Source organism: Lemur catta, chromosome 1 (genome assembly GCF_020740605.2).
Source record: "Lemur catta isolate mLemCat1 chromosome 1, mLemCat1.pri, whole genome shotgun sequence".
Lineage (NCBI taxonomy): Eukaryota > Metazoa > Chordata > Mammalia > Primates > Lemuridae > Lemur > Lemur catta.
In genome coordinates, this window is record NC_059128.1 from 116,610,317 (window position 1) to 116,626,918 (window position 16,602).

Genomic DNA, 16,602 nt, shown 5'->3' on the forward strand with positions numbered 1-16,602 from the left:
TGGATGAGAGAGTATACACGTTTTATATTCTTTTTTGTACTTTAGACCTGCAGTCCCCAACTCCCAGGCACCATTCCGTGGCCTGTTAGGAACCAGCTGCACATCAGGAGGTGAAGGACAAGTGAGTGAGCAAAGCTTCATCTGTATTTACAGCCACTCCCCATTGCTCACATCATTGCATAAGCTCCACCTCCTGTCAGATCAGTGGTGGCATTAGATTCTCATAGGAGCACAAACCCTACTGTAAACTGCGCGTGCGAGGGATCTAGGTTGCACACTCCTTATGAGAACCTAATGCCTGATGATCTGAGGTGGGGCTGAGATGGTGATGCTAGTGGTGGGGAGCAGCTGCAAATACAGATTGTCATTAGCAGAGAGGTTTGACTGCACAATGAATGTAATGCGCTTGAATCATCCCAAAACCATCCTCCCCCTCCCCAGTCCATGGAAAAATTGTCTTCCATGAAACCAGTCCCTGGTGCCAAAGAGGTTGGAGACTGCTGCTTTGGATGTTCAATAAATGAAGGGGAGAGGCCTCTTGGAGGAGGTGACTTTTGGGTTGAGCCCTAAATGAAGAGAAGGAGCCAGCCATGGGAGACCCAGAGGAACAGTGATGCAGGTAGAGGGAACAGCCCATGCTGTGTGATGCAAATGAGCTGGGTGGAGCAAAAATGGTCAGTGGGGCTGAGACAGAGTAGAATGGGTAGAGAATGTAAGAAATGACATAACAAACAAAACAGGGACCAGATCAATGTGGGGCATTATAGGACCCTGTGACATCAGTAATCTGTAATCTCTGACTAGAGGGTAAGAATCTGGGGTATTTACCCAACCTGCTTGGAAGAGAGGTATTCCACCAGTTCACCACTATACACTGTCCTACCCACTGATGGAGCAAAATCCAAGGAATTCCACTTTCAGTCTTTGTGCTAAAACAAACAAAACCAGGTGTTTCCAGTATTTTAATAATCTCTGTCAACAAACCTGTTTATTTTCTTCACTGCTACTCAATTACATACTTAGGCGTGAAAGAGTGAAAGAACTTTTGGGGAATGGGAGGAAGAAAAATTACTGTCTCCTACCCTCAAGGAGCTTCCCAATTAGAGAGATAAAACATAAACATACAATCTTACTGACTTTTACAAAAGCAAGCAAGATTCATTTGACACTGGAAAAGGCACAACTAGGGTGGTGAGCAGAGAGACTTGGCCATTCCCAAGTCAATAAGAATACAACATTAGACAGACCCAAACATGGACACCCACCCTTTTATGTCCAACATCCACCCATCCACCAACCCATTCAACCATCCATTATCTATCCCTCCATCCACCCATGCATCCAGTCATCCATCTTTTCACCTTTCAATCCAATCTAGTCATATACATTCACCCATACACCAATCCATCCAGTCACCCATCCATCCACCAATCTATCCATCCATCTGTCCAACCAGCCATCCATCAATTCATCCATCCATCCACCCAGCCATCCAACACTAACTGCATGGGATGCCCCCACCACTACCCCCTAAATCACAAGCATACATCCATGATTGATAACAGACTGTATTGTGATTAGGAACAGACCAAAATGTCAAACATTTGCATTCTAACAACTCTTCCAAAGATAATTCAAGCCCATGAACATTTCTGACACTTTGTGCAAGACCCTAGCACTCCAAGTCCTTGTAAGACTCTCACAAAAGCTAGCGTATTCTTGATGCTTTGAAGTATTTGATGTCTTCAAAGATGGAGCTCTTTGGGAGAGAAAGCAAGGTTGGGATAGAGTATGGTTAGAGAAGGGGAAACTGTGGGCAGACTGGAGAGAGTCTGATACTGGGGCATAGGGAATGGGAGAGGAAGTCAACTAGAAACACGTATAAATGATCACTGGAGAAAATCCTGCTTGGGCCTTGGAATCATGGAATTCTAGTACATGCAGTCAACAAGACCCTGTGATTATTTTCCCTTTGGCTTATATATTGGAGCAATACTGGTTGAGCTGATCATTCAGGAGAATGGGTTAACAATATAAATGCCAAAGAATGACAGAGATCAAGGGAGTTGAAAGCCTTGGCAAGAAAGGGCAGAATATTAACACTACAGCAACATCTACTGTGCACCACACATTATTCCAAGCATTGGGTCAAAGAAGCCCAAACATGGCCACCTACATAAGTCTATCCATGCATCCACCATTCCATATATAAACACATAGTGCTTAACTAAGTGCCAGGCAGCATTCTAAGTATCACATATATTAATTCATTTAATCTTCCAAGATAGGTTATTAGAATCCCCCTATTGGACAGACTGGGAAAGTGAAGCACAGAACACTTAAGTGCCTTGCACAAGGTCACACAGCCAATCAACCAGCAGCACTGGGATTTGAACCTCAGCCACCTGGCTCCAGAATCCAGGCTCTCAACTCAGCCATGCTGCTTCTCTACAACCATATCAATTGCCAATGTCTAAACCACAGGTTCTGACTTCTGGAATACAAGTCAGGAACAAGGGTGATCTGGTTGACCCAGCCCTCAGAGAGAACAATGAGTAGATTATGAAATGGCTTAGCCTCTGCCTGTCTGATGGCCGGTGTCCCACAGATGCAGATGAATCACAGCTGATTCTAGCTCAGGCTAGATTCCCAAGTACTCAGACTAAAATGAACACCTTAAATTCATTCATTCAAAATTATTTATTCATCACAGTAAATACTGTTCATAATAGCAAACAAACAACCTCCCCCAAACTGGAAGCATCTCACATGTTCATCACCCAGGAAAATAGATAAAGAAATGATTATATTGTTACAGAATGCAATATTATACAGCAGAGAAAAATGAATGTGCAGCAGCTACGTGCAACAACAGAGATGAATCTTAGAAACTTACAGTTGAGTGAAGAAAACAAGTGCAAGTCCCAGACGATGAAAAAGCTCAGAAACAAGGAAAGTTAAATTTATAATGTTAAAGGATATATAAATATATGATAAAACATTTTCCTTTAAAAAAAAAAGCAAGGGAGTAAGACACACACAATTCAAAAGGGCTGCCTTTGGGGGAATGGGTTGAGGGGGAGGGGCAAGCAGACAAGCCAGGTGTGAAGACTACAGGAAGAAGTAAGTTATTGGTCCTGTTCTAGTTTGGTGTTTCTTAAAGGGTGCTCCCCGGACCTGCGGCCTTAGCACCGCCTGGGAACTTGCCAGAAAAGCAAATTCGCAGGCTCCACCCTCCTGAATCAGAAACTCTGGGGGGGGGCGGGGAGGGAGGTCCAGCCACCTGTGTTTAAGGAGCCCTCCGGGTTGCATGTCCAAGCGTGAGAAACTCCACCCTACAGCAGGGAACGCCAGTCCCACGGTGGGGGGCGGGGGGGCAGGGAAGGGGACCACACTTTGAGGACCAGCATTCTAGTTCTTGACTGAGGTGGTGGGTCCACCATGGTTTCCATACATTATTAAAATAAATAAGTAAAAACCGGCAAAAGGAGAGACACTATGGACAGTGTGTCGTGAACCTGGGATAGGATTAAAGTAACAGTCTGTTAACCTGAGGTGCAAGAAAACACCCCCAAATTATGTATTCAGCCCCTGGAGGTGCCAGGCATGGGGACAGCATGGGGATCGACACTGCCTTTGTCCTCATGGGAGTCTAAAGTCCTTGGATTTGCCTACATTTTACAGAGTGATTATATTATATATGCCACGTGCTTTCTGGGCACACTAGCTTTTAAACCTCCCATCATTCCTTGGACATAGAACTACTGTCTCCATTCTACAGATGAGAAGACTGAGGCTCCACAACTGGAGCTGAGATCTGCAGCCAGGGTCGCCTATTTCCAAGCCCTGTAGGCTTCCCCTTCACCCAATATCACTTCCCCAGGCTCCACTCTTGGTGCTATTGTTCAAACAGACACATTCCCATGCGGACACCACCACAACATGCCACAAACATTTCATAGTGGCAAGTGGTGGTCAGCATAGACCACCCCCCAAGCCCATTATTCTTGATAAAGAAAATAATAATGGTGAAGAAGATAAAAGAACACATCAGGCTCTGCAAGGTCAGAATTCATGTAACCCCCTACAGACCAAACTTTAGGTCCGCCCCAAAGTCTTGTTTAAGACAAAGTTATCAATTTATTCTTGAGAATGAAAAGGGAACTTCCAGACTTCACTCTCCTGCAGACACTGCTTGTATTAAAGTACTTTAAAAATTGGTTTAAAATCATACATATTTTTTACACATAGGCCTAAAATGAGAACAGAACTTAACAGCGTGAATATTATCTCCTGGCAGGTGGGCGACTAAGTTTGGTCTCAATTTGTGGCTCCAGAGAGGGGACCTGCCTCTCTCAAGTACTGTTATTTGGGGGCTAGAGGTGGGGGAACACTGATTCCTAATTGCACGTGCAACCCGAGCACCAGGCACCTGCAAGGAAGACCCATGGCTGTTCCCAGTCTGCACAGCAGATAGAAGCCCTGTCTGACTGAAGCAAGACAACAAAACTTGATCCGGACTTAACTCAGGCATTTCTCTTCATAGCTGGGATTGCTCTTATATTAGCAGCCTTAAAGGCAGCTTCCAAAAGCAGTGTTCATTCCACAAAAAGTCCCAGCTTTACAGAAGGGAAAAGCAGCTGACTCTGCCCCCTTTTCTGATCATTGGCACCATCTTTGGTGCACCTCTTCTCTCTCTCAGGTGTTAGGAACTCACCTCCCTGTGACCGACATCCTGATTTGCCCAGGACTGATGAGTTTCCAGAGACACTAAAACCAGGACAGTCCCAAACCTGGATAAATGGTCACCCTACCCAGACAAGAGCTAATAACGGCCAGTGGTTTTTGACACTCAAGCTGCTATGCACCTCCACCTGCTTCCCTCTCCAGGAACGTTCCTTGCCTTCTCTATTCTCCCAGGGAGTGAGGGAGAGGGAAGACAGGAGTTTCAGGGGTGAGATGGGGCAGGAGAAGGGTACCTAAGTTCTAACCCAAAAGCTGAGTTCTGTTGAGTGTACAGCAGACACCTGGGGAGGCACATAAGGTGTCCTGCGTCTGTGGTCTCCATGTTGGGCTGGACTGTTGACCTACTATGGAGGAGGAAGCAGGGCGTGGTAGCAGGAAAACTAATTACATACTCTAAAACTCCCTCTCCTTGTCATCCACTGAGGGAAGGACCAAGGGGGTGGGGAGGAAGACAATTAATTTTATCTTAGACCAAAGGGAATAGAAAAATGGGTCAAGTGGGCATTTTTTTTTCCCTGAAAGATTCCAGAGAGAACAGAGAATGCAAAATTGCCCAAGGGTTGCTTTAAAGAGTGCCACACTCAGGTTAATAAGCCCACATTGGCCAGTCACAGAGGGGCCCTTTGCTCCTACTCCTACCCAGAGAGCCTTGTTTCCAGCCAAAGTTGCCCCCTCCAAGAAAAGAAAGAAAATAGAACACTAGAAACCAGTCTATGGCCATACCACCCTGAACACACCTGATCTTGTCTGATCTCGGAAGCTAAGCAGGGTTGGGCTTGGTTAGTACTTGGATAGGAGAAACAAAATGATTCTCTCGCATTGTGGCTTTTTTATTTTGGGGTTTTCTCTGTGCCAGAGACTGTGCTGACTATTTTCCATGCATGATTCCATTTAGTGTCCTGAGAGCCTTCCAAGGGAGTTACTATCAAAAGCAATATCTCCATCATACATGTGAGGAAATGTTCCAGTGCCCCAGATGGCATGGCTGGCCAGCTATTTGAACCCCGGCCTGTCTGACACAGAGTCTGGAGCACTTTTCCTCTCCTCTCTGCCCTCTTTCAGGGCATGCACCATCCGGTGGCCCCTTTCCCAAGAGCTGAGTTAGCATTTTCAGAAATGGGGGCTCTTAGGCTCTGACTATCTCTGGATCTAAGCCACCTCCTCAGGGATGCCTTCTACTACTGAAAAAATGCATGTGTGCTTGCTCCTGGGGGGCAACAGTGAGGGAGGACATACGCCCCAAGCATGCAACAGAAGCCCCCCACCCAAGTCCCTGAAGTAAGACTTCATTCTCAAGGGCCACTGTGCCCCATCTGCTCAAGCGTTAACATCTCAGAAACCATCATTGGTTTGATAACTTCATGAACATCTTCCCAACCTCTTTCACCTAAAACCCACCAAAAACCTAAAACACTGGCACAAGGAGCAGATCAGATGTTATATGATTTAGCTAATAGGTGAAGACAGACTTTTTTAATTCATTCAACAAACGTGTATGGGGTGCCTGCTTTGTGCCATGCAGTGGGGTTGCAGTGCCAAAGAACTGGACAATGTCATGGGCCTCATGGCCTTGGAGCTTGATCTTTCACTGGTGAGTGGCAGAACCGAGGCGCCCCACCCAAGAGACCCCCTTCTCTCTCTCTCTAGCACAGGCACATAGCTTCAAACAGCATTCGAGATCTTTCCCATTTCTCTGACTGGCATTTAACACTACTATTTCCATCACTTTCTGCAAATCCACATCCCTAACCCTAAACCCTCAAAGCTGGATGTGCTCTGGAGTTTAGAACTTGGTGTTTGTGGAAGGATAACAAAGATGGGAACATAAAATGGTACAACCACTTTGGAAAACAGTTTTGGGGGGTCTCTTATAAAATTAAACATACACCTGCTACACAACTCAGCAATCCCACTCTTGGGTATTTATTTACCCAAGGGAAATGAAATGTTACGTCCTCAATGTTCCCACTCAAATCCATCCACCAATGTTTATAGCAGCTCTATTCATAATCACCCAAACTGAAAACATACCAATGGCTTTTGGCTGGGAAATGAGTGAATCAACACTGGTCCATCCATACCACGAAATACCACTCAGCACCCAAAAGGAACAAACTACTGACACATGCAACAACACGAATGAATCTCAAAGGCCGAGTGAAAGAATTCAGACTCAAAAGGCTACATACTGCGTGATTCTATTTATATGACCTTTTGGAAAAGGCAAAACCATAGGGACAGAGAACAGACCAGCAGTTGCAAGGGACTGGAGAAATGGGGGTGCTGACTCAGAAGGGCACCATGAGGATATTTTGGGGTTGACAGAACTGCTCCAACTCTTGATTTGGGTAGTGGCCACACACCTGCATGCATTTGTCAAAAAGTACAGAACAGCATATAAAAAGGGCGAATTTTGCTACAAATAAATTATACCTCAATAAACCTGATTTTTAAGAACAAGAAAAAAGGTCACAGGATGTCTCTACAATATAACCTGGATAACTCCCAAGCATAGCCCGTAGACTAGAAGCACAGGGAAGCTAGTTGGAAAAACAGAATCCCAGCCCCTACCCCGAACCTACTGGACCAGAATCATTTTAACAAGACAGTCCCCTTGCACGTGAGAGTTTGAGCACGCCACAATCAAGCACATCTAACATTTCTGCAACGAAGCATACCAAAACATGCACCACGTGGGATCAATTCAAACTGTATGTTAAGACTATAACAAGTCAGTTCAGGTTACGTTTTACCTCTAAATGAGCTCATCCTTTTGGTTTTTGGAGCTTTCTGGATTTTGGAATGGCAGATGAGGAATTGCACCCTTGTTGGGAAAAAAAATTCCCAGTGGAAAAGCCACGCTAATTTTTACTTTGTGGAATTCTGCTCTTCCGGAAATACCAGCCAAATTGATCTAACACAAAAATCATGTGAGTTATACCATCCTACCTGCGAAAGTAGTACCTTCTAGAACATTCTACCTTTCAGGATGGGTCAAGAGTCTGATAACATGGTTCCACATCCCCCAGGGCTCCTTTTGCTCCCCGTGCAGAATATTTCTCTTAAAGGAGCCTTTCCTTACAAAAAAAAAAACAATTGGAGGCATGCCAATCAACCAATGTCTGTAGATTACCTGGTGTCAATGTGACTCTAGGTGTCTTGTTGAGATTCCTGCAAACCCAGATGAAAAGTTGGGATCCCACGTGCGAATCAGGAGACTAAACGTGACAAAACACAGACCTCCATCCATGGCTCTTGCAAGGGTCCAAATTTCTGTGTCATGTTCAGTGGGAGACCTGCTGGCACGAGGAGGGCTAGAAAGATGACATTCACATTGGTGCTTGGTAGCACATTAGAAGGAGTGTGTGGCATTGAGAGGTGGGGGGAGCTCTAGGAAAGTTGACAGATGCTTCTTATTGAGCTGACAGATCTGAGCTCTTCAGAAGTCATCAGAGACCATCACAGCCATGTTTAAATCAGACTTCCAATCAATGAAAACATGAAGCCAAGGTGTGTGGTCAAGACACCTGGCTGCCTGGCGTGAGAAAAAGGCAGCAATGTAAATCTGAATATCAAAGACGTCCTTTTGGGCTTTCTTACTTAGGAAGAGGGGGAGGGAGTGAAATTAACGAGAACCCTTAATTCTCACTGCTGGTTTCAAGCCTGACCCATTGGGGGATGAAAGACGAAGGAATCACAGTGGCAAATTTCCCACGAGTGTAGGGAAGGCAAAGTTGCACGCTCCACCAGCACACCACGCCGGAACTTGCACTTGACATTAACGCTCTTAGGCCCTATGAGCACACAGTCAAGTTCATGAAACATTCACTCACTCCTCTTCCACAAGACAGGGAGGAACCTGCAACCCTTAGTAAGCGTCATTTCCAGACACACGTCCCACTACATGTACATCAAAATGGATAGGCGCATTTCCACTCCTATCCAAGAGAAATGTGGAGGGAAAAAAACTTAGCAAAAGACATGTACAAGAAATGTCCCTAACAACACAACTGGAAACTACCCAAATGATCATCAACAGTAGAATGCATAAGTAGATTGTTGTAGATTCACACAATAAAATACTACACAGCAATGAGAAGGAGCAACCTACAATTACTTGCAGCAATTAATTGTGAGTAAATCTCACAGAGATGAGCAAAAGAAGCCATGCACAAGAAAACGCACCATGTGATTCCATTTATATAAAGTTCCAAAACAGGCAAAATGAATCTAAGGCGTTAGAAGTCAAGATAGCGGTCCCCTTGTCAGGGAGTGACTAAGAGAGGGGATGAGGAAGTTTTCTGGGAGGGGCTGGCCGTATTCCGTCTCTTGACCAGAGCGCTAGTTGCACTGATAATATTTACTTTGTGAAAATTTACAAAGCTAGATCCAACTTGTGTTCTTTCCTTTACATTTATTAGACTTCATTCTAAAAATTCACAATAAGTACTCACACATATGCTTTTTTTAATCAGCAGAAGTATTTTGGACAAAAAAGAAAAGTCAATGTTCTGTCCTGGTACCCTGACTCCTTGACACATCCACACAGTCTGTCTCTTTATACTGGCCTGAATTCTTTTATCCGCCACTCCCCTCCTCCGTAGGCCTCTGTCCATCCCCTCTCATTCTCCCTCCCCACTACCCCCCAGAGAAAGCTCAGTCCTAGATGACCCAGCTTGGTGACAGATTGGGGGGGGGTGGGCAACTTTCCTTTCCAGAGTGGGGCTGTATAATGTGTTTACTACTTGGGGCCAAAGAGAGAACAAAAACTGTCTGCAGAGAGCAAAATGCACAAACTCGTCACAACAGCAAGGAAGCCTTGGGCGAGCTGGCCAAAGAAAAGCTGAAGTATCAACCAACACTCCCAACTCGCCAGCATGTCTCCCCCACAATTCCTTCTGCCGAGGGGCTTCTACAGTATCCCTCATCTCTCTTATATCCCTCCGATCTGCAGGATTCAGGCTGGACAGAGGTGAGCTAAGGACACAACAGAAGGGCTCCCTGCCTCCTTCCTTTCCTCTTAAAAGTCTCCAAATCCAGGCTCCAGAAGGCAATCTAAAGGCATTTTCAACACGGAAACCTGTCAGTCCCTCCTGGGCACTCCTGGAGCTGAGTGTGCCCCTCACCACCCTCCAAGCCCCTCACCACTCACTCCACTGGGCAGAGTAATCACACTCCAATGGGCCTGGAGTGGGGAGGAATTTCTAACCTTAAGAACCAGCCTCTTCAAGAGGTTGGAACTTAGACTGCAAAGACCTGGCTCCTGCCTTGGGTACCAATAGAGAAGACATCGTTGTTGGGGTGAGCTCCCCCACAAAAGTACCTCTGCTGAATCTCTTAATTTTCACCATCCTCAAAGTAGACTGTTTACACAGTCCCAAACCTCAGTACCCCTGTGACAATGTCAGTCCCCAGAAGCCAAGAGCCTGGCTCAATTTTTGAGCCCCCCAGAAGTGAATCCACCCACCACCACACTCCTCAGATAGCAGCCCTGGGTCCACATAGGGCCCAGCCCTGTTGAGTAGGTAACAGTGAAACCACACACAAAACGGATAGGGTGGGCCCACCACTGAGCCTCGGAGGACCCATCCTGCCCTGTTCATTTTTACACTGAGGGCAGCTGGTTGGAACCAAGACGAGAAGCGGCACATTTGGGCATGGCACAGTGGCCAGCCAGTCTGGGGAGCAGGGTGTACCCCCCCTCTTGGAATCTGGGTCAGGCTTAGATAACTGCTAGAAAGCCCGACTAATTACCTACCCCTGCCTGCCTACATCTCAATAGATATTAAGCCCTCCTCGAGGTTTATTTCAAACAGTCATAGATTTAAAGAAACACAAGGGGCTCTACATTTTGATAGCATCTCAGTGGAGAAAACTGTGGTCTTCACTTTCTTCCTCTGGGTCTTTCATTTAAAAAAAAAAAAAAAGAAAAGAAGGCATTCATTTACCTGCCTGAGATGTCCACATGGAGTCTGAGTCTCCTGGTGTTCCCTCCCGGCTCCCTAGGGTGGGAGAAGCTGAAACCAACCCAAGGCTTTATGGTCCCCTTGAAAGGCCCCAACACCTCCTTTCTTTTGCACTGTCCCTCCTATTGAAGTAGCCCACATTGGCTCTTCCTAGGCCCGGGCCCACATAAGGCACATGGGATCTGTTTCTCTACACCCCAAAAGATAATGAGGTGAGGCCCCTAATCAGTGGTTAAAGGAAATGAAATCCTCAGACACCCAAAGAGAATAAGGACCCACTAGCTCTTGTCACTACCCTGTCCAGATCGGGTCAGAGGCCCACCCTGGGGTGGTGCTGGCTTCTCAGTGTGAAGGCCACATGGTCTCCCTCTCACTCTTTTGGCCCTGGGAGCCCCCAAGCGCCCTGCCCTTAAAGTGCGGCCCCCAACCCGGGGAAAGCAGGGGCGGAGAGGCCGCCCAGCATGGGGGCGGCCAAGGAAACCCAGCCAAGGCGGCCCCCGTGGCTCCCTTGCCCTGACCAGAAGCGCCCAGGCCCCGGACGGGTCCAAGCTCTTTCGGGAGGACTCTGACCCCTCTGGAACTGGCTCTGAAGCCCCTACCAGGGCCCTAGTACGACCCCAGGGCCCGGCCCTCATTCTGGAATCGGTTCTTAGGAGGGCTCCACTGCCCCCCACCCTCCACCCCCAGCCCATTCTGGAGCCTCCACCGTAGCTCAGCCCAGCTCCAGCTCGGGGTGGAGAGATCCTTCACACTCCTCCCCGATGCCCCCTCTCCCAGCCCCCTGGAAGACCCCCCCAGCTCCCATCAACCCCCGGGTCTCTCTCCCAGCCTGGAAGAGGGGAGGCGGAGGGAGGAGGGGGAGGCGCAGCTCGCCGGGGTTCGGGCAAAGGATATGGCCATTCGGTGATCTTTTTGGCGTATTTTCTCACCACGTTGTCCTCGCTGAAGAGGAATAGAGACCGGTTGACCGTGAGGCAGTTCTGTCGGACGGGGATGGGGTTGTAGAGTGCCATGGTCCGCGCTCTCTGCGCCATTGACTGCTTGTACATCCTTTGCGCCCCGGGCTGCCCGCCCTGCCGGCTGCCCCCGGCTCCTCGCCCGCCGCCGGCGCCCACGACCACCCCGGCGGCTGCCCCGGAGCCTCCTCCCCCGTAGCGGGCCGGCATCTCGTCTCCGAAGCGGGCCATTCTGCAAAGAGCAAAGGGTTACGCTGCGGCGAACGATGCGGAGGACGCCGCCGCCGCCGCCGATGCCGATGCTGCCCGGGCCCAGAGCGCGGCGGCTGGAGCTGCGACTGCGGAGACGCTCCACGGCCCAGCCCATCGGGCGGCGGCGGCTCGGCGCCTCGGGTCGGGGGCTCACAAGGCGGCTGCCCGGCCCGAGCCGGGGATAGCAGCTCGGGACATCTTCCTGGCTGACCCCGGAGAAGGAGGGGCAGGAGGAGGGTGCGGGGGCGGGGCGCGGGGGCCGGGGATGGGGGGAGGGGAGAGGAGGGAAGCGAGCGAGGCAAAAAATAACCGAGGAAGAAATCCAGGCAATCCCCAGTCCACCCACTCCGGAAAAAAAAAAAAAAAAAAAAAGAGTCACTTAAAAAAAAAAAAAAAAAAAAAAAACAACCAACGCACACCCCCCTTTAAGACGCGAACGGTTTTAGCAAAAGGACGCCCCCCCCGGGACGCAGTGGAAGCTTCAAATTCCTCCGAGGTCTGGGTTAGGCTGGCATCTTGCAAAAGGAGTGCGCTCGGCCCATTTAAAAAAAAAGAATTAGAAGAAGAAAAAGAAGCAGCTTTAAAAATAAAATAAATAAAAACCAAGTCTTTGCTGGGGGGAGGACAGCAAAAAATTTAACAAAATAAAAATAAAAATGCCCTCTTCTGTTTTGCTTGAGTTCCTAGATCTTAAAAATACTGTTGGAAGATCTGTAGCCCCCCTGACATAAAATAAAATTAAAATAAAGAGTATTCAAGGGAAAAGACAGAGGGGGAGGGGAGGGAGACGCTCCGGAGGGCTCTTAAGGAGTCTTCAAAGAGCAAGGTCTGGGGTTTTATTTAAAAAAATTTTTTTTTTTTTCTTCCTGAATCACCAGCGGCTGCTCTTCTCACGGAGGAGTGTGAGTGTGTGTGCGTGCGTGCAGCGCTGCGCTCAACCGTGCCTCATCTTGGGGTTAAATTGCAGCAATGAAATCCCGAAAAATTCCCAACAGTCGGGGAGGCGGGGGGGGGGGGGAAGAGCGAGCGAGAGACCGGTATGCGCCCTTCGCTGAGCCACTCAATAGTTGCTCCCGGGTGCTGCAATGCCCACCATGTCACCCCCACACCCTCTAATGCCTCCTCCTCCTCCTCCTCCTGCTCGTAGGTTTTGCTAAAATAAGACTGGTGTGGAAGGGGTGAGGGCAGAGGAAGGAAAGGGGAAAAAAGGGGCGCAAAGGTCTGAACTACAGGCCAGCGGAGCGCTAAAGAGAAGCAATTGATGAGTTGAACGGCAGAAAGACCCACCCAGAGTGACACATGATGGCCCGCGACCAATCGCGGAGGCGCGGGGGAACCGGGCGCAGCGGAGTTTGTGGGGGAGAGAGGGAAAGAGCCGGATGGTCGGGAGGCTGGGGTGGGGGTTGGGGGGTTAGTTGGGACTGATTCCTGCCCCCCTGGGAGGAAACCCTGTTTTTCCACCCGGTTCCATATGGTTGCAGACAACCGGACGCTCCTAGCATCTTGGAAGGAGGCTGGAAAGAAACTTGAAAGAGAAGGGAATTCGCGTCTAGAGGTGCAATCAGCCCCTCTCTAAACAAATCTGCTCTATTTAGAAAAAGATAATTTGTGAAAGCTGGGAAGAGTGGTTTGTGGTTACTTCTGGGAACGTTTCAAATCACAGGGGCCCTGCAAGTTGGTATAAAGGGCTAACCCCATCTTTGAGACCCCAGAGATGACAAATCCAAACTCCCAGGAGAAGTAATTGACCAGTTTTCTTGATGGGACTTCTGGGTGGTATATTTTGTACCGTACTCACTCCTCTCCGGAACCACTGTGATAATTTCTCATTCTGCTTTTGTATATTGTGGAATTCAGTAAGCACACAGAAAAATGCATAAAACACAAATGCATGGGTTAAGAAATTGTTGTGAAGCAAACACTCATGAAATAAGTCCAGAGCTAAAAAAGAACATCACTAGCTCCCCAACACCCCTCCCCTCATGTGTGTCTCCACACTCCTTCCTCCCAGCAATAACCACTACCTGACTTCATGGCATTATTATAACATCTTGCTTTTCTTTATAGTTTTACTACCTTAGTGTGCCTTCCCACATAACACAAATCTGCTTTGCTTCTTTTTGACTATTGTATAAATGGAATCATATCGTATGTATTCTGCAGTGTCTGATTTCGTTGGTTCCATGCTATGTCTTTAAGATTCATTTGTTGTTTGTTGTCACACGTAGCTGTTGTTGATTCACTTTCACTGCACTATAGTATTTCATTGAGAGGATATGCCACAATTTGTTTATCCATCCTCCTGTGGGTTGACATTTGGGTTGTTTCCAGTCGGAACTATTAAGCATTACTGTCTCAAATACTGTTGGTGCATACATGTCTGTAGGAATAGTCTTAGGTGTGGAATGTCTGGGTCCACAGGGAACTCATGTCTTCAGGTTTATAAGATGTCACCAAACTGTCTTCCAAAGTGGCTGTACCAAGAAAACGTGTAGAGACAGAAAGGCTGGATTTGGGAGCAAGAGGAAGGGGACGAAGGAGGCAAATTTTTTTTAAGGCTTAGCTGGTTGGATCCTAGTTAATCCCCCTCCACACACAGACATCAGTATTTGGGCTCATTTGGAACATTCTGGAAAGATCAAATGTCTTTATATAAATTCCCCATTTTGTGAGTGTGGGCATGCCTAGAAGCATGTTCCAGATTTTCTAACTTGTTGGACCCAGGTGTCGTGGCTCATGCCTGTAATCCCAGCACTTTGGGAGACGGAGGTGGGAGGATTGCTTGAGGCCAGGACTTCAAGACCAGCCTGGGCAACACAGCGAGACCTTGTCTCTACAAAAAATTAAAAATTAAAAAAGATTGTCTAACTTGTCAAGATATGGACAAAATGATTAAACCAAGAGTGATTGGAATTGCAAGGAGATGGGTGTGTGGGATTCTGATGGGGAGGAGGGACTCTCAAAGCCCCTAAAATCACTACATATCAATGATTTGTGTACTTGATATTATTTCAAATCTCAAAGGCGAATGACAGCTGATATGAAACAAGAATCAATCTCATGTGCATAGATGGGAAGAGCCAGTCACATGAGAAGGCTGCATTGTATGAGTTGAACTTATAACTTGTTTTGATGGACCTTCCTAAGAAGATTGTTCAGTTTCATAGCATGAGCATTACCTGCAGAGATTTCCAGAGACTCCAGAGATTTTCAGGGAAGAGTGACATCTCATTGATTGAGTCCCTACTAGGGCAAAGCTTCCACTAAATCTTCATAGCAATCCCATTTTACATATGCTAACACTGAGGCTCAGAGTGGTTTAAAATTTTTCCCAGCTCACTGACATGGATCTGAAACCACTTCTGACTCTTGTACTCTGTTGGTCAAAGTGTAATTTGGTAAACTGGCCATTTCTACCAACATGACCATTTGACTATCCTATAACCCGACAATGCTACTTCTGGGTATATATCTAGGAGGAATGAGGATATATATCCAGTGAAAGACATGCCTTAGGATGTGCAGCACCCTTCGTACTAGCTAAAAATTGGAAACTTTTTTCTCAGAGTGGATAAATACACTTTAGAACACAGAGCTTTCTGCAGCAGTGAGAATGGATGATATAGAGCTACACGCAAGTACATGGGTGAATTTCACAACGTGATACTACACCAAAGAAGCCAGACACAGAATAGAACATGGTGTATAATTCCTGTTATATAAAGTTCAAAAATGGGCAAAACTAATCTATGCCTTTAGAAGCCAAAGTAGTGGTCACTTTGAGGGTAGAAGAGTGATTGGCATGAGTGCTCACCTTCTTGAAGTATCTCGGTCTGGGTGACAATGGCATGGGTATATTTACTCTGTAAATTTTGTTCATTTTGTAAATTTTCATTGAGCTGTAGGTGATCAATTTGAGCAGTTTTATGTGCGTATTATACTTCAATGAAAAACGTCTGTAATACTGTGGAATGTAGAACCCAGGCAATACCACTTGTCATGGTAACTTGTGATACTTTTCTTTGCGTGCTTTAACCACAAAGCCCTGACAGCAAACTCAGGCCTCCTTTTTACCAGATGACAAAGAGCAGTCCTCTAGGATGCCCTAACCCCGTGCCTAGACAGCAGAGAAGCTGGCTGCACACCGGAACTGCCTGCAAAGTATTGTAAAGATTCTGATTCCTGAGCCCTCCCTCACACTCTCATTTCTATACAGCAAGTCCCTAGGGCATAGCCAGTTTGGGCAACTACTACTCTGGGAGGGGGCAGGCTCACTACCTCTTTCTTGGCATTCTCTAAGGTTCTCAATGGGGGTGTTGTTGGCACTTTTGATGGAGTAGTTTTTGCTATTCAGGGCTGTCCTGTGCATTGAGGGCTGTTTAGCCTTCCTGGAACATGCCCACTAAATGTCAGCAGCACCCCCAGTCATGTGACAACCAGAGATACCCAAATGCATTTCCAGATGCCCCCATCAAGGTGACAGAACAGTCTACACTTTCCTCTCACCAAATGGCATCCTCAAACTTTGCCCGACTATGAAGACTGACCATATTGGGGTTCCCTTCTCCTTCCTACGAATCTTCCCAAGTCTTTGAACCCCACAATTGCTTAATGCCTCTCTTTCAAAAGAACTCAACTTATTTACTCTGTACTGCTCCAGGTGCATTTTCCTTATGAATTCC

General features: G+C 47.2%; 1 protein-coding gene across 3 annotated transcripts in view; it reads right to left on the reverse strand.

Annotated features, from left to right (window-relative positions):
* The window catches only part of CACNA1A (calcium voltage-gated channel subunit alpha1 A), a 227,678-nt gene extending 215,540 nt beyond the window's left edge, over positions 1-12,138 (reverse strand). For 2 of the 3 annotated variants that reach the window (XM_045550624.1, XM_045550628.1), the window contains exon 1: positions 11,607-11,899. In XM_045550624.1, the coding sequence (XP_045406580.1) occupies positions 11,607-11,899 (293 nt within the window). Of the gene's footprint in view, positions 1-11,606 lie in introns of all 3 variants that reach the window. The other variant, XM_045550620.1, reaches the window with a different exon arrangement.
* Positions 12,139-16,602: the final 4,464 nt, after the last annotated feature.